This window comes from Puma concolor, chromosome A2 (genome assembly GCF_028749965.1).
Source record: "Puma concolor isolate L17-30 chromosome A2, mPumCon1.1.hap2, whole genome shotgun sequence".
In the NCBI taxonomy this organism is placed as follows: Eukaryota; Metazoa; Chordata; class Mammalia; order Carnivora; family Felidae; genus Puma; species Puma concolor.
The window spans coordinates 8,561,132-8,580,389 of NC_141668.1; the positions used below are offsets into that span (position 1 = coordinate 8,561,132).

The following is a 19,258-nucleotide window of genomic DNA, read 5'->3' on the forward strand; positions in this document are numbered from 1 at the left end:
ATCTTCCTTTTTAATTTTTTTTAATGTTTATTTATTTTTGAGAGAAAGAGACACAGAGTGAGGGGGAGAGGGACAGAGAGAGAGACACACACAGAATCGGAAGCGATCTCCAGGCTCCGAGCTGTCAGCACAGAGCCCAACGCGGGGCTCGAACTCACGAACCGTGAGATCGTGATCTGAGCTGAAGTCGGACGCTCGACTGACTGAGCCACCCAGGCGCCCCTAGACTATTATCTTCTTTATAGAATACTTGCGGGGATTAAACGTGTCGACCTGTGAAGTGTTTAAACTATACCTGACACGTGGGAGATACTCAATAAATGTCATCTATAATCACTATTCTACAACTGTATTGCGTGCTAACTGCTCATTCCTAGGTTTCGCCACAAAGGCTTCCTCGGGAGGGCACAGGGTGAGCCTTGCCCAGTGCTGGGAAGCGAGCTTTGTTTTCCTGTGAAGAGAACTCTCTCCTCTCCGATGAACTGCTCTGCAGGGTGCAGACTTCACAATAAATTCGAGCGTCTTCGCCTCTATTGTTTCAACAATTCTTAGCAATCTTTTCTGTGACTACTCTACCTGGATTGGGCCTGGGATTAGGGGGCCAGTCACCACGTTAGGTTTTCAGGGCTGCTGTAGCAAAGCACCACAGACCGTGTGCCTAAAACAACGGGAGTTTATTCTCTTAGCTTCTGGAGACGAGAAGTTCTAAATCCCAGGGTTGGAAGGGTTGGTTCCTTCTGAAGGTTTGGAGGGAGAGTCTGTTTCGTGGCTGCTTTAACTCGTGGTGGCAACCCTTCACATTCCTTCCTGTGTCGGGGCAACTCCTATCTCCTCCCTGTGTGTGTTTGTGACTCTGTCTTCTCTATTAAGGACACCAGTCACACAGGATGAGGGCCCACCTGGTTCTGGGGGGACTTCATCTTGACTTGATCATCTGCAAAGACCTATTTCCAAATAAGGTCAACAATCACAGGAACTGGGGGGTTAGGACTCCAACATACCTTTTTTTGGGGGGGGGGAACGTCATTCAACCCACAGCTGTCACCCTATATACATGAAGCAAAACAAAAGTCAGCAGTCACCGACAATTTTTTACAGATTTATTAAAAATATCAAAACACTACCTTTTTCTGAAAGTTTTCACACAATTAAGAAAGGCTTATTTAAATTTGGTAGCTTTGGGGCGCCTGGGTGGCGCAGTCGGTTAAGCGTCCGACTTCAGCCAGGTCACGATCTCGCGGTCCGTGAGTTCGAGCCCCGCGTCGGGCTCTGGGCTGATGGCTCAGAGCCTGGAGCCTGTTTCCGATTCTGTGTCTCCCTCTCTCTCTGCCCCTCGCCCGTTCATGCTCTGTCTCTCTCTGTCCCAAAAATAAATAAACGTTGAAAAAAAAAAAAAATTTAAAAAAAAAAAAAAAAAAGAGAAAAAAAAAAATAAATTTGGTAGCTTTAAAACGTCTTAAAAGGGAAGCCTGCTCTTATGAGAATCTGACAATAAGTTTCAAATGTGTGTTTATGTTATATCATTGTTGGATGTGGAACTCTTGTCACCCCTTTATTGAATGTCCTCATTTCCTCTATTAACAATGTTCCTTTTAGTTTTTTTAAATGACATATTTGACAAAGATAAACTGCATTAACCCAGATCTTTGAAACTAAACGTAAGCGAAGAGTTTACTATTTTAATTAAATTAAACCTTCAAAAGATTACTCACCCCCTCTTCTTTCTGGCTCACAGACTCTGCCGCCTACAGAATATGTTCAGCTCTTGGCTTAGCATTTGCAGGTTCCTCTGACTCCAAGTTGGGTCTCATTTTCTCATTTGAGTACTTATCGAAATGCTTGCTATGTGTCGCATGTCTATTTTTTTTTTTAAACTTTTTAAAATGTTTATTTATTTTTGAGAGAGAGAGAGAGAGAATGGGGGAGGGGCAGACACACACACACACACACACACTCACACACACACACACACACAGAATCAGAAGTGGGCTCCAGGCTCTAAGCTGTCAGCACAGAGCCTGACGTGGGGCTCAGACCCACAAACCACGAGAACGTGACCTGAGCCAAAGTCAGAACCTATCTTAACCGACTGAGCCACCCATGTGCCCCTCGCATGTGTATTTTTCTACAGGAACCTGTTGCTTCCATCGGTTTGGTCACATACATTCCGGCTGAAGCCTTCTGCCCCCTGTACAGCCCCACGTGCAAGGACCTCTACTCATTCCTTCCTCCTTGCCTTCAAGATCTTTCTCCAGGTGGTTCCTGAACCTTCTGCTTTTACCTGTCTGGGCTTCCTTGTAAAAGAGATGCATCGTTTCATCTCTCCATCTCATTCTGAACTAGGTTACAAAATCCTCGACTGCCAAAACCATCGGCGGCCTGTCACAATGCCTTGTATACAGCTGGTGCTCAAAATACAGTCTGAGGATTGATTCTTTTGTTCACCTTAGATTGTAATTCATTATTTCTGAGTGACTTGACGGAAATAATAACGGTTGCATTTAGCAATTGGCATTTATGCTTAATTCATATTAGTTTTACAAAACCGAGGGGTATGAAGAAGTTTCATTCTTTTTGTATAATATGTATTACTACCATTATGGAGAACTTAACTGCACCAGTCACTGTTAGAGCTCTTTACATACACTTGTCTCATTTCATCCCCATAGCAACCTTTTGTACTAAAGCATAATTATCTCTATTTTACAGATGAGGAAATTGAAGCTTAGTGAAATTAAACAAGTTTCCCAATGTCACACTGCTGATAAATGAAGAATTTGAGCCTAGGTCTGCCTGCCCCCAAACGTGTTCTTAGAATTTCTATAATTTCCCTGTCACAGAAACCTTTTAGAAAACTTCTTAAAAACAGAGTCTGGGGCTCCACTCTAGAATTCTGAATCAAAATCTCTGGGGAAAGAAGCTGGGGATCTGCATCTTGACAAGCATCTTAGGGAGTTTGTGCGATCAGACAAATTTAGGAAACATCTCGACAGCTCGGTATGGCTCACCGGTACTTATAAGTTCCTGTGTTGAAGACTTTCCTATATAGGGTTTGATTTTCGTCACGGCTTCAAAGAACACAAATGTTCCTTGAGGTTCACACTGATGAGAGAAACAAGGCCTACAGGTCCATTCCTGCAGGTCTACTCCACCCCAGGTATACCCAGGGTCTTGGGTCAACCTTGCCCTCTGCCCAAGCCTCAGGAACATGGGTGCGTGACCTATGCAGGTTGACGAGGGTCTCACACTTGGTTTAATGTTCTGCTGCCATTATTCTGAAGTTCTTAGTATTTCTTAACAAGGGGTTCCGTGTTTTCGTTTTGCACCAGGCTTTGTCAATCACTTAGCTGGTCTTGCTCTGGAACCTAATGTACCAGAGACTCTAGGTCATGAGATACAAATGACCTACTCAAGGGAAAACAGCACCGTCTTTGCTCTTCTCCTTCTCTTTGGTTTTAAGATTTGGGGCAGGGGCTGTCTGAGGTGGGGAGAAGTCAGGGTGTGAAGTGGAGTGCGAAGCAAGGTGTGAAGTCAAAGATCTGGATGTGGGGCTAAGCCTCTTCTGGAAGGTAGAGGGAAGAGATGGGGTTCTGTACCTGGACAAGGAGGCAGGAAGTAGATGAGAAAGGGGAGGGGCAGCTTTGTAGGCCCAAGAAGCTTTGTGTTCATGGATGGGGCAAAAGGGAGAGGACTCCCACGCAGAAAAGAGTTAACATAGTCTGTCGGACTGTTTCTCCTTGAAAAGGCTATTTGTGAGGCTGGCTGATGGCTGGATTCCAGCAAGGCTAGCTAGCACCTAATAAGGGTGCCTCACTGTGCCTAAAGTGTTGGTGTAATGTGCTGAACACCTGCTTTCCTTCTGGGAGTCTGGAATTTGGGTCCATGCCAGGCAGGGGCTGCCCACCGAACCACCGCCGATAAAAACCTGAGTCTCTAATGAGCTCCCTCGTTGGCATGTGTCCTGATAAGGCAGAAGGTGGTTCCGTTGGGCCTCTTTTATGAAGGCACTAATCCCATTCCATCCTCATGGCCTGATGGCCTCCCAAAGGCCCCACCTCCTGATACAATCACTTCAGGGGTTGGGATTTCTACACTTGGATAGGGGGGGCCCTGACATTTGACCTATAGCACTTGTCTTCCTCATCCCAACCTTGCCTCAAATGGCTCAAACTAGTCCTTAGCAGCTACAGTTCCGTAAGGCTCTCTCCTGCTACCTCCCTTGAATGATCAATATGTATCCCCAAATTATACATGGTGACACTTACTGGTGAACTAGCAAGGAGACATGGTTTTAAGTGGCAGCAAAAAGGGTCGGGAAGTGAATGCGTCACTCATGAGATCTTGGGGCAGGCATCTACGTTGCAGTCCCCACTAGTTAAGTGTAGGTCTTGTGAGGATGTATGAAGACCCAGGGAGGCAGGTCTACCCGAGACTTGCTAATTTATTTTGTAAAGTATGTCATGCTTGAGGTAACGCAACCATACCTCTGTTTGAAGTGCTGTTATTTCAGTTTTTTCGTTAGTAGGCAAAATGGAGACCGTGTGGCATTTCAAAATATAATCTAAAGCGAAAATAAAAATGGAAAAGATTGAAACCAATGAAGGAAGCCTCGAAACACACTCTACTATGCAGACGAATTATTCAAAGAGTAGAAGCCATAAATGAAATGAAAACTCTCATCATAAAAAATATACTTATTCTACATTTATTATGTTACATTCTGCCCCATCTTCCTGGCTGATACACGGAGAATTTTATGGAGAAGCTAAGAAAATGTTCCAAGTATCTTCCAGGCAGTGATATGCATCCCAGGTACTTTTTGGACCTTTCTGGCATTAGGTTGAATCATGGCAAAACCCACCTTTTCTCTTTCTTCATGTTTAACCTCTTATTACTCCAGAAAGAATCACAGCAGGTCAACTTGTAGCCACAAGTAAGACTGAATTCCAGGTGGGGACGGGTTCTCTAAAGTGGCCTCTCACCAGTGTGCTCAAGCTATGTGGTCCAATATGGCAACCACCAGCCACATGTGGCTATTTAAATTTGAGCTAACTAAAATTAAGTAGAGTTAAAAATTCAGATCCTTGGTCACACTAGTCACATTTCAAATGCTCAGTGGCCACCTGTGTCTACCATATGGATAACACAGGTTAAAGAACATTTCCATCATCACTGAAAACCACCATTGGGTAGCACTACTCTAGAAAGCTAAGCAACAGGCCAACAAAACAAAGCTCTGGCTCCTTTGCGTCCTCCTTAGTTCTCCCCCACTGGAGAACTACTTTCAGAGAGAACAGCTAGTCTTAACTTCTTCACGGCTTTTTGGGTGAAATGGCATGAACTGATTCTTAAAACACTAGCACAAAAGGCCACAGACTCAAATTTATATTGAACTCTCTTACCATACCTACGTAGAATTGTTCTGAATTAAGGATTAGTTCATCATGAAGTCAGTGTTTCAACTTTTAAATGAGAAAGGTGATTTTTTCCCCCTTAGGACAAAGCCCTAAGCCATGGGTGTAAGCCTGGGATGGCTCTAGACTGGCTGGGACACAGAGCATCCTTGGTGCTGCCTACAGTGCACTCCCATATCCACAGTCCAGCTGCTGCTAGGGCGCATGGCAAAGATGTGTTCTGACTTCTAATCCCGTTTTGTCTTCTTCCCCATGTCTAACAAGAGTTCCTCCAACTACCTTAATCTCAAGTAGTTTTGAGCCCCCAGTTGGGGCTACCATGGGATTAAGGTAGGTTCAAGATGGAGGTGACTAGACCAGCACTAAGTACAAATGCTAAATTCTCAGGGTAAGAGAATTATGTGTGTGTGTGTGTGTGTGTGTGTGTGCGCGTGCGTGTGTGCATGCGCGCATGTGTGTGTGCATGTATGAAAGTGCTGGAGGGGAGGGAATATCTGTATGAAACAGAAATGGTAGACACTCTATTACTTTATCCTAAATATAAGTGTCATCCAGTTGTTTCTTGATTCTCTAATAGGTGGTCCTTGAAAAGGGATATAAACAGGTAGGAAGGAGGCCCAGCTTTTGGGCTAAGAAGAGTTAGAAAAATAGGAGTCTTCTCAGAAATAAAAAGTGCTATGCATCTGTATGGTATGTGCTAGATAGCCAGATTGTCCAAGCACACGCTGAATGCACCTGTTAATCACTCTCCTGAGAAAGTAGAGATCTTGTCCTCCCTCTGAATTCCCATCAGGCAGAATGTGTGGAAGAATGTGCTGTTCCATGTTCAAAGTTCAGGGCTCTCGGGGTGGGCAACTCGGAGCATCTCCCTAGTAACAAAGAGTGTCCAGATGGCGGGTCTGGATCCCCTTGGAAACCCCGGCTGAGCAAGGAGGGGAAGGACCACTGAGCGTTGTTAGGGGAAGTTGCTACGGCATAAAACCTTGCTGCACGCACATCCCAACAGCAGACGCTTTGTCTAGTCGGCCACTCCCAGCCTCCCTGTACGTAAGTTCCCCCAATAAACCTGTATCTCCATCGCTATCTCAGGTCTTTTTTTTTTGGCCTCAGTGGACTATCACCCATCTTAGGCTTAGAGTCTGCTGAGGTGTGGCCGCACAGAATTGATGTTCCAACCAGAACTACTTTTGTTGGTTTCTCTTCCCAGATTAAACATAAGTCACTTATTTGTTGCATCCGAAGATAAAGTCTGGACACTGCTCACCAATAAATGACCAGTTTCAGTTAAATGACATGGCCACCTACGGCCCAGGGTGGAATCAGTAGCTCAGTCTCTCTCCTTAATCCCAAAGAGAAGCTGTAAAGTTGGCTTTATTACAGATGCTGCCTCGAACCATTGTCTTATTTCTTATACACGTTCAAGAGCAACCTCTTTTGGGGGACATCAGCATAAAGCCAGAAAAACTGTCAGTTCTGTAGGCAAAGAAACAATCACACTTAATTTGGGTGCATCAGACTATCGTTATACTTAAACAATAACAGATGCATTTTTCCACATGTAAATTTGAAGGATTGAAATGAAGACGTTATCTCCTTGAAATATATATGTAAAGAACAAATAGAGATGTGTAAGAAATAAAATGCATCAGAGTATCTTCTCAGTTCTGCCTCTTGGGTCAAGTTCTCTTTTTACAAATCCGGTTCTAAAGTGTTAGGTTATTTATAAAAAAGTACTAGCTTTTTGATTTCTGTGTGTTTTTTGTTTTTTGTTTTTTAAACGCCGAAAACTGAGGCAGTTGGGCCAACTTGCTATCTCCGGCCAAACTGAAGCATAAACCAAGCACCCAAAGTAAATGAGGTTATCCCATGGCGCTCTTTACTTCTTGAGTCAGTCACACTATTATCTCAGGTATGATAATGGGAAGGAAACCAGAGAGGAATCTTTGAGGTCTTTATGTCGAGGTGCAAACTCGGTGAAAACCAGCGAACGGTTCTGTTACATAACAGGCCATATTTTAAGTTCAAGCCCAATTTGCATCCTACTCAGTATGAGAGAATTAAATTCTAGAGGTCTGAATATCATAAAACAAAACTGATTAGGATAATCTACTGGAATGGAACTAAGGAATACTTAAAGCATCAGACACAGGGATTAGAGACAAGACTGTCAGGCTACTTCATTGTCTAAAGCTTAAGTCCAGAAAAACCCTGAACAGAAGAGGCACAGATAGAATCTTAAAGGGCAAAGGACCTCTCCTTCATCAAAAGACCAAGCTACCCTTGCTGAGTCTGGTTTTTCTACTCACACTTTAAGGACTGAGAGAGATTCTCAATTAAGCGTTGGTCTAGGAACCAAAGACAAATGACTCAGGGGCTGGCTCAAAGATAAAATGTTTAAATGGGACATGACTTCCTCTTCTTTTCAATTTGGGACTGCACACACAGTTCATGGAGCAGCCTACCAGGCCAACAGGTGGACACATATCCAACTGCCCTGCTTTCTATGCACATATCCTGTGAATTTTGAATTGGGATATATTTTATATATTCAAATACATATTAAAACTTACATTAAAATATATGTCAAATATAAATTAAATATATAAACTGAAATATATAAATTTATATTAAAATATATATACTGAAGTTTTTGAATGTCTATTTTTGAGAGAGAGAGAGAGAGAGAGAGAGAGAGAGAGAGCATGAATGGGGGAGAGGCCGAGAGATGGGGAGACGTGGAATCTGAAGCAGGCTCCAGGCTCTGAGCTGTCAGCACAGAGCCTGACGCGGGGCTCGGACCCAGGAACCGCGAGATCGTGACCCGAGCTGGTCGGACACTTAACCGACTGAGCCAACCAGACGTCCCTGAACTGGGATATATTCTAAAGATAGTAATATAGATCTTACATAATGCTTGCCAGAGTTTAGAACAATTTTTTTTTTATCCCGATGACTGTAGTAAGATTGCTACTTTGGAACGGTCAGCAAACTTCAAGAAGAGGCGATTTTAACAGTTTTCTTCAGTGAACTTTCTGAGTTTCCAAGGCCTGCATGCAGTTAGGACTGTGAAAAGAAGCTGCATGAAAAGCCGAGCAGGTACCATAAAGCAGGTGAACTGGAACACAGTTTTAATTATGCCAGAGTGAGGTAGTTTACAGCTCACAGTTTAGCACCCTAACAATAAGTTCGAAGTACTAATTGTAATTTTGTCAGTAATAACCTTGAGACATGGATAAACAAAAGTGTGGAACAGTCTGCTCGGGTCTCTGAAGGGCCGGGGGGGGGGGGTTAATCTAATTTAGATTAAACAATGAGTTCTATAAATGTAATACCTCATGGGCATCTTAATTTAGAAGTGTCAGGGAAAATATAAAAACTTAGCAAAAGCGTTCTTTTTTTAATCCTTAATTTGAAGATAATCATCAGATTCAAGGGATTTTCAAGGTACAAAAGAATAAAAGTTTTTACTTAGTTAAGAAGAATAAATGTACAAAAAAACCTTGTTGAGGTTAAAAATAGTTGTGCATATAAATCAAGCGATAGGGCCTCTCTTGGACCCGTATAGCAATTATCATCCGTGTAAGTTCTCTGCAATTCATCATACATTGCCTCGTGGCACTGCCTCCATTGTTAGTCTGAAATGCTTATTTAAATCTTTTGAGGTTATTTAACGATTCATATTCATTTAATGAACACCTATTTGAGGGACTCAATGTGGCAGGCATTTCCCTGGGCACTGGGATATGGATCTCTCCCTACGTTGCCATCCATTGTTGGGGGTGAACATACTAATAATGCAAACAAAGAGAGAAAACAGATTGTGATGTGATTGTCATTTCTCTGTCATTTCATCCCAGGTTCCTGGAATGGAGCTTTGAGACTCTTAAAATTTCCTGAGTGGTAGGAATGTCTTTGTCATTCATGGTAGGCCCTGACAGTTTATGCTTAGGGGGTGACTCCTGGTGGATCTTACAGAGTTTCAAGATGGGGGCTGGTCCTGCCAGAACGACCAACTGTAGGATTTGAGGGGTGGGGCTTGAAGCCAGGAGATATCAGCTCCCAGCTCCAGGGAGGAGAAGGAAGAAATGCTGGAGTCTAAATTCCATAATGTGGCCAATGACTTATTCAATCGCGTCTACATATGAAACTCAGTAAAAACTGTGGACACCCAAAGCCTGGCGAGCGGGCTGGTGGCACGCATTGATGTGTGCAGGTTGGGGGGAGGGTCACGTGTCCTCATTCCACCAGGAGAGAACAGGGGAGCTTCATGTCTGAGACCCACCTCACCAGACCTCACCCTGTGTACCTTTCCAGTCAGCTGGTCTTGATTTGTATCTTTCATAATAAGACTTCAATCTTAAATTCAGTACTTTCCTGAGTTCTTTGAGTCATTCTGGTGCATTACTGATCCCTAAGGCATAGTGGGCACCCCCAAACTTGTATCAGTGGGTCAGGGGGGCAGGATGGCCTGGGAGCCCCAGACTTGTGGCCCATGTCTGAAGTGAAGGCAGCCTTGTTGGGAACCGCGAAACCTGTGCTAACTCTGAGCAGTTAGCGACAGGATTGCAGATACACTTTCAGACAGCCAGAACGAGCCTAACTCTCTCCTGCAAATGGTTTAGAGAGATCACCTGGAAAGTTCAGCAGGGGAACCCAGCCGTGGGGATTCAACTTACAGAACAAAGCCCCTCCCGGATCTGGGATCCTGTCTCTTCTGCGAAGTGCCAAGGTTAGGGAAGGGACGGGCACCCAGGGAAGGGGACAAAAACATAGCCAGACGCATCTCCTCTGTGGGATGGGATGATTCCTCCAAACGTGAGCGGTATTTGAAAGGACAGGCAGGAAAGTCAGTCACACGCACACAAACACTGTATCTACTGTAAAACACAAATACCATCCCTCTCCCCCAAACTCGAAGTAAATTTACTTCCCATTTCCGAAGTGCATCTGTGGCTAACGTTGAATGGCCATCTAATATTAAAGAGCTGATGCTTCCCAGGGAGTTGTCCACTTCTAATTGTTCAAAGCCACTCTGGAGTCTGGAAGACCAAAGCTAAGCAAGCCTTCCTTCTTTCTAAGTCTGCTGCTTTGTAATCGGACCTGCTCTCCGATATGCCCAGAGGGCTCAATCCTTTAATGGGAATCAGCCCCCGTTTTGATCCTGAAAATTTCACTATTTCTGCTTGTTCTTAGAGCTACTCCTGTTTCTCAGCTGGTAGCAGCCCAGGGCAATAGCAGCAAAGGCTGGGACATTAAGAAAAAAATAGAGGTTAATCATTTCTACACATCATTCTAGACTTTTTTCCCCCTGCCTTCTGCTATCAACCAAAAAACTACCTAAAGTCGAAGTAAAACAAAAACAGAACAAAACAAAACAAAACAAAACACAAAAGTTACCAACTTTCTGCCACTGACCCTTCATCCCTGTGGTTGTGGGTTTTCCATCAGGCTTTCCAGATGGCTGATCTCACAGTAGGGCGAGAGTAAGCGTGCCAGCACCACATTATTACACAGCTCAGCTGACGGGAGGCAGGGACCCAAGGTCAGAGTTCCAGGTCAGAGCTCCCTCTTTGGATCTCAACATTCATCTCGGCTTTGGGAAATTACTAAAGATGAAAGCTCACGTCAAACTGTCTCAATGTGCTCTGCCTTATCCCCGCTGGGAGACCGTGGGCCGGTCACTTAACCTCCCTAGACCCAAGGTCCCTCGTCTGGAACGTGAGCGGTCGGCACTCTTTGATCTCTGAGAGTCTTCAACCATGACAACACTGTGATTCTTTGTTTTTGCTTCTAGCTATGCTTGAAGCAAGGGTCCATGGCTACACGTTGTGGGAAGAAAGGGGGAAGGGAGAAGAATGTGGAGCATCTTCTGAGGAAATAACGACTCCTGGAGGATGATACTCATTTGCATTCCCATTGGAAATGTCTTATCTGTGGAGAAACGAGGTGTGGATACTGTCATTCCCTTGCCTCTCTCGGCAAGGGAATGGCTGGTTATGCTTGTGGCTTATAAGACTCCTGCTGGTACGTACGATTCCAATCCCAGAAAACAGAGGTCTGCTATCGTCTGGATGAAACTCCATCACCATCTTATTTCACCCTTGGCTTTGTCTCTGCCCTGTGTTCCGGGGCTGGATTTGTTGCCTCCTTCCTCACCCTGTCTTCTTGGCCTCCCTGAGCTACTTTAGAGGAGCAGCTACTGGTAGGGAGAAACTGTTTTCACATGTAAATGTATCATCCTGCTTGCAGAAAGTTGCGAAACTTTTGTGGACTCAGGGCAGAAATAAATAAAATATTTCGGGTTCCTGAGAAACTAACTTGGCATTTTAGACATCCAGTGTGACTCTGTTTTACAGCCAGAGCGGGTTTCTGGAAAGAACGGAGAAGAGGTCCTTGAGTAACACGTTTTCGTGAATGGCTTCTGCCCACGTGTACTGAAAACACTTGCTTTTGTAGCAAACTTGCTCCTAATTAATTGTTTAAAGTCTCTGAATCCCTAGAGAAGATATGGGAAATTGTTAGCTCATAAAGCTGAGAATAAAGCAATTATCTGGCACATACTTTATTTCTATAATTAATTATATTCACCACATATGGTACAAAGAAGACTTCCACCTCCAAAACCAAAAAAAAAAAAAAAAAAATGTTTATTTCGGTCCTGCTTCCACAAAAGTTTAGCAGCTCTCTGCAAGAATGATGATACATTTACAGTGTGAAAACAATTTCTACCTATGAGTGGCTGATCCTCTAAAGTAGCTCTTTTGGGAGGGAGGGGAGGGTGGGTGATGGGTATGGAGGACTAACCACCCATCACTAGTCATACTCTGGGTCTCATTTAGATTTGAGGTTTCTGTTTGAACGTGTCTGGAAAAACAAAACAAAACAAAACAAAACAAAACCTACCCCCACCAATAACACTAATATCCCCATAGAAAACTAAACTATAAGATCATAAGCATTTTCAGCACTCTATGGTAAATGCAGCAGACCTGAGTGGAATTCACCGGTTTTCTTTAGCATTTGGATTTTATGGGCCTACGAGTTCGGATGAGTCAAAGTCAAAATGAAACTCAGCAGGGATGATGGAGCCAACCGAAACCACTGAAACGGTTGGTCAGAGCCTACAAAAATTGTTTCATGCTCTAAGACTGGGGGATAGAACGGGGACCTAATTCAAGACACAGCTTTCCAGGGCTGGCATCACTAAGACTCCTCGAACAGAGAAAGACATTTTTTCATGATGGATTTGGTTTTTTAAACCGTAGCTTTGTACGGACTTCAGTAAATGATACAAAGTAAGTTAATCTCTATGAACAACAGAATAAATGCACTGTAACACTTTTTACATCACAACGATTGAAATTTAATCCCTGAAACATTCATGCTATATTGGTAACTGGATGTGGGTGGGTGGGGGAGTGGTGGGGATAAGACCCAAATGGCTATTTTTTTTTTTTTTTTAATGATTTCATTCAATCATCGACTGACTCAGGGAAACCACCTCGACCTTGTACAGAGAAAGCTGTTTATGTTCTCTGCTCTGCCTTTCCTCCTGAAGCCTCCCAGAGGCTACAAGGGTATACAGAAATTTGTAGTGTCAGTGACATTTTAAAAGAAATATTTTGTTCATTTGTAAACAGAAAGGCTAATACTTAACCTCACCCACCTTATTGGGGGCTGTGAGTATCTGAGCAAATCAAACATGTTAAAAACTGGAAAGTGACATGATGTGGAACATTTTCTCATTACTGTGCCCGTGTTAGAACATTCTTTTTTTTTTTTTTTTTTTTTTTTTAAATTTTTTTTTTTCAACGTTTTTTATTTATTTTTTTTGGGACAGAGATAGACAGAGCATGAACGGGGGAGGGGCAGAGAGAGAGGGAGACACAGAATCGGAAACAGGCTCCAGGCTCTGAGCCATCAGCCCAGAGCCTGACGCGGGGCTCGAACTCACGGACCGCGAGATCGTGACCTGGCTGAAGTCGGACGCTCAACCGACTGCGCCACCCAGGCGCCCCCGGTGTTAGAACATTCTTAAAGGAAGGTAGATAAAGCTGCTACCCGGCAATTCAGGTCCAAGGTATGATGTTCTCAGTTGCCTGCAAAAAAGGAAGCCTTCGCTTTCTCCCTCTCAGACACAAAAGCGTTTCATATAATTGCAATTGAATATGGACTGTGCTTTTGGTTTATGAAGTAGCAGGCAAAATATGGATTGAAACAGTCTCTCTTAAGCTGTAGTGCTGTAAGAATACTGAGCTCACACCGTGCCCATGATTAAGACAGCTCTTTGTCTTATAAGGGGTCCTAAAAATGTCTCTAAGAACAACAGCCTTGGAAAAGAAATGCAAATAAACACTGGCCACCACGATTTTCCTGTTTTCTCTTTTTAAATACGAAGTCTGGCTGAAATACACTATATCACTCCTTTCTTGAGCAGCAGTTGCAATAATATTGTATTGCAAAATCTGATATGACATTTTGTCTTCCAGCATTTTTTTCATGTGCGTTTCTCAAAATGCGGTTTGAGCTTCTGTTTCTTATTTCTCAGAGTGTCTGGTAAAGTGCTAGACACATAGCAGCATGTCAGAAATTTTTCTTGAAGACTGATTTATTGATTAAGGGAAACAAGCTAATAGTAACTATAAACTGTTAACACACTTCTACATATACTATGTAATGTGGCTGAAATCCTCTCTGTAAGGAAGGTAACAAGTTTGCAGAAGTGGGATTTTTATAACTTTACCAAGTTAACCAATGACTTCATGGGGAGCCCTTTGTTTAATTCATAGCTTGCTCCAGAATTAGCATCGGTAAGCGAGAAATATTTTACCTTTGTAGATGAATGAAGAATCATGACATAATGAAACGGATTTTCATCGGACAACACATGAGAATCTGCCTATTTTGAGAGTCATCCTATCGCACATCAATCCCTCAAAATATTTTTAAAAATGCATACTCGCTATTATTTTGTGTCAATATCGTTTTCTTAAACAGTTGAAATCAAATTTCTGACTGTGGAGTCCTCCTAAGCCTGGCTCAACAAATAAAGTATTATTGTTCAACAAATGCATGATAAAGCTCTTTGACCAGTCTCAGTTTTAAACTAACTAAAGAGAGACAAATCAGCATAAACTCGGTCTCTCTTTTGTATCAGGAACATTGCCTTGTTTAATTGCCAACAGTCCCCATTTACTAAGTAGTAAACATTCAAGCATGCACCATTACATTTCTTAGGACACCTCTTGGAGTTGATGCAATAATTTATTACATCGGGTAGGTCTAATTCTCCCTTGATTTATGGAAGTGGTAATAATATTCCATCGCACAGAATGCTCTGCTAGGAGGAATCCGGATCCAGGCACTAAAATCTTTATGGCCTCCCCAGGAGGAGTTGGGACGCGGGTGATATTCTCATTACCAGAGCCGAGAAAGTGGAGGGGTTTGCCTGAGGTCTCCTGGAAAGTCAGTTATTCAAGGAGCAGAATCTGGGGTCTCCTGATGCCTAGCACACAATCACAAAAAGCACAGAACCCTTGGGGGACTTGCCGAAACCACGCGCATAGACAAGAAGAGGGGAAACGACACCCAGGATGTTCATTGCAGAATCCCCATGGCAGCCTGGCACCATTTCTCTCCGACTCCACATAAAGCACACTGAAGGGTATCCAACAACATAAAATCCTAATGGTGCCCTTAATTAGGCAGGATCATCGCTCGAACTCCCTGCCCTCCCACAGTCCAAGCCAGCAGCCCCAAATGCCTCTCTGTGGTGCCGAATCCTGAAAGCAAGACGTAGTGACAGAAACAACCGTGGGCTTACAAGGGACTCTCCAGCTCTGATGATGATGAGATGTGATAGCAATAATGTCAAACTTCGTATGACCGTAATCCAAGTTTACAATGATACATTAAGCCATAATGCTATTTATATCACCATAAACTGAGTTATGGTGATATAAATAGTCACGCTAATGGCATTAACAGCAGCACTCAGTGGAATCACAGCTGTTGACTGCCACTTGTATGCTATTAGCATTGCTATTTATATCACCATAAACTTAGGTCGTCAAACTTGTTAGATATGAATATACAAGGAAGACGGATATCCACATTGTATGCCCAAATCTAGGTTCCTGTCCTGGAGGCTTTACGGCTGTCGCTTTCCTGTCTGTATTAAGGTCTATCTCGCTCTCCGTTTGGTTCTGTTTTCGTCATGTGACGTTTCTTCAGGGGTTACAGAAGAGCAAGCCTGTTTCTTGCCACCCTCTGACGTCTCTGGGAAACACGGTTTAAAACTGGTAAGAAAGTGCAAAGCCACAGCTTCTGGGCAAACTTACTGTCTCCTTGGCAGCGCAGGGGGCCCACGCTCAGTTTGGCTTCTGAGCCTTGCCGGTCAGTATCTCCAACTACCACCTGGCTTACTGGCAGGTGATCTTTGTAGGATAAGAAGCCAGCATCCTTCCTCCTGAATCACAGGGAAGAAAAAAAAAAATAAAAGGATGAGGAGGCTGAATTAGAAACATGTTTTTCCTGATAACTTTAAATTGCCTAATAATTGACCACCTTCCAATAAATGCTCAGAAGTTCACTACGTAGAACCACAGTTAAAGAGATGTTCTCTCTCTTCCATCCAGTGGTCACACAGCATATTACTCAGAAGCAACTGTGACATCATTACCTTCTGGAAAACGGAACTGACACCCCAATTTCCAGAGAGTCACAACCAGCGTGTTGCATCCAATGTCGGTGTGGGAGTAGACGACCACACCGCTTGAAAAACACACACCAGACACGGGGCACACAAGCAGTTTGCTGTTGTCAGGAATCAGAGCGCAATGAAGTCAACCAGATCGCTTGGATAATATAGGAAACAAAACTCTTAAAACAAAACCACGGGGCGCCTGGGTGGCGCAGTCGGTTAAGCGTCCGACTTCAGCCAGGTCACGATCTCGCGGTCCGTGAGTTCGAGCCCCGCGTCAGGCTCTGGGCTGATGGCTCGGAGCCTGGAGCCTGTTTCCGATTCTGTGTCTCCCTCTCTCTCTGACCCTCCCCCGTTCATGCTCTGTCTCTCTCTGTCCCAAAAATAAATAAAAAAGTTGAAAAAAAATTTTTTTTAAAAAAATAAAAAATAAAAACAAAAACAAAAACACAAACACAAACACTCTGTCTCCTTAATTGCTTTGAAGTAGTTCCTTCAGAGGTTTTCTTCCCTGTGGTGCATCAGCTAAGTAAGGGACATCTTTCATTCCTTCCTCTTTTTTCACTTATTTGAACAACTTGAGTCCATGAGAAGTTTCCAACATGGAGTAGGTGCCCACCAAGAGTCTATTTCCATCTATAATGAAGCATGGAGTGAAGATTCAAGCCCAGTCTGGTTTTTGTCTTAGACTTGTTTTCCTGCTTACCCTATACTTATCTTGTTTCAGGTCTCCCAACTCTACCCCGTACCCATCCTCCATAAAAGAAAAGCACAGAAATCCAGGAGAGGTTCTTGGGGATGGGCCCAAGGTGAGTTATGGTGCAGCACAGAATTCATCTTCAGAAGAAATTCCTGCCCCCTCATCCTCTTTTTGTGCTGCTGTGGCTGAGAAATGCCCTCATTTGGGGCCGGAGGGGTGGGGGGGCGCAAATCATTATAAAGTCATTCTGCAAACTTACCCTTTTGTATGATTTTTTTTGCACTTGTACAGTCTGAACATAAATAGCAATTTTGAAATTGTATATACAACTGATAACAGAAAACTGATTTTTGGAGGATAGTAGAAAGAGAGAGACAGTTCAATAATCATGTTAAAGATTTGTCTTTCCTATCTCTTAGCAAATAGTTCAGGGAATTGAGGGGAACCGACTTGGAAGCCTGTCTTTTTTTCTTTTTCTTTTTTTTTTTTTTGAGACAGAGAGAGACAGAACATGAGCAGGGGAGGGGCAGAGAGAGAGGGAGACAGAATCCGAAGCAGGATCCAGGCTCTGAGCTATCAGCACAGAGCCTGACGCGGGGCTTGAACTCACAGACTGTGGGATCATGACCTGAACTGAAGTCGGACACTCAACTGACTGAGCCACCCAGGTGCCCCTGGAAGCCTGTCTTTTAAATGCTATGCTGTTAGGGATAGTTACTTATCTCTCTGACCTTCTGGAATGTCAGTGAACACACATTCCCTCATGTGTCAGGGCCCACAGAAACACAGAGAGGAGTCACAGAATTCAGCCAGTGGGCTTCAAACAAATGTATTTTATACTCCCTTAATTTATTCATTGCCCTTGAGTTCCCCAAATAAAGTTTCTTTTTTAAAAATTTGTTTATCAAGTGAGAACTAAGATCATGCAGAAAAGCACTGTGATTCTTACTGATACTGTATCAACTGATGACTTAGCCTCAAATACCTCAATGGACTCTTTTGCAAACCCAACTTCTTTTATTAGAATTTCTATCAATTAAAATCCCATTACAGGGGGAACAAAATGTTTGCCGTTAAACTTGATATGCAGTTTATTAAAGTAACAATAAATGAAAACACCCTTCAACACACTAGAATTTGACAACCCACTAGGAATGAAGTGTATTCCTGTGGAATTTCAGGCTCATACTCTCCACAGTTCATTACCACTTAGAATTACATGATTCTAAATCAGGAGTCTGCAAACTAAGTGCTGACAACCATTCATCTTGTTGCCTGTTCTCTTATGGCCCATGAGCCAAGAATGATTTTTACATTTTAAAGGGTTGAAAAAAAAATCAAAAGCAGAATCATACTTTGTGTCATGGGAAAAATTACATGAAATTCAAAATTCAGCGTCCATAAATAAAGTTTTACTGAAATATGGCCATATTTTTTCTAACATATGGTCTATGGTGCTACCACACTATAATGGAAGAGTTGAGTAGTTGACAGAGACCATATGGCCTTTGAAGCCTAAAATATTTATTATCTGGCCTTTGATAGAAAATGTGTGCCAACTCCTGCTCTTAACCATCAGTATCCATTTTTCCTTTGGGAATTTATTGAGCAAATACTTCACTGACTATCATGGTGGACTGTCCCACAACTTGTCCCCACAGTTGAGTGTGGGGATAGGGAAGAGACACAGGGATATCTCTGAGGTGGGAAAAGAAACATTTAAGACAAAACTCACTGAATCTAATAGTGAAAAAAAATTTAAAATTTATTAATAATTAATATTTTGATTGCATACTATGGCAGGCAGCCATGTAAGAGACACGTATCAATACTTGGCATGAATTATATTTATATAAATAAATAAATAATATATATAATATATAATAAATATTTAAATATATAAAAAATATATTTTATATATATATATATACATATATAACTTTGTATAGAGATTTGTAATATAACTTGAAGTTACATTATATACACTTCTTTATCCATTCATTAGTTGATGGACACCACTTGGGCTGTTTCCATAGTTTGGCTATTATATATAATTCTACTATAAATTAGGGTACATGTATCCCTTTGAATTAGTGTTCTTGTAGTCTTTGGATAAGCACCTAGTAGTGCAATTGTTGGATTGTAGGATAGTTTTATTTTACAGCTTTTTGAGGAATCTCCATACTACTTTCCAGAGTGGCCTACACCAGTTTGCATGCCCACCAACAGTACAAGAGGATTCCCCTTTTTCCATACCCTTGTCAACATCTATTGTGTCTTGTGTTGTTGACTTTAGCCATTGTGACAGGTGTGAGGTGATATCTCATTGTAGTTTTGAATTCTTTTTCCCTAATGACCAGTAATGTTAAGCATCTTTTCATGTGTCTGTTGGCCACCTGTATGTCTTCTTTGGAAAAATGTCTACCTACGTCTTTGGCCCAT

General features: G+C 42.7%; 1 protein-coding gene across 1 annotated transcript in view; it reads right to left on the reverse strand.

Annotated features, from left to right (window-relative positions):
* The window catches only part of CNTNAP2 (contactin associated protein 2), a 1,981,254-nt gene that overhangs the window by 350,111 nt on the left and 1,611,885 nt on the right, over positions 1–19,258 (reverse strand). Inside the window, exon 15 of the mRNA XM_086687667.1 lies at positions 15,755–15,882. Coding sequence (XP_086543793.1) covers positions 15,755–15,882 — 128 coding nt within the window. The remainder of the gene's footprint in view (positions 1–15,754; positions 15,883–19,258) is intronic.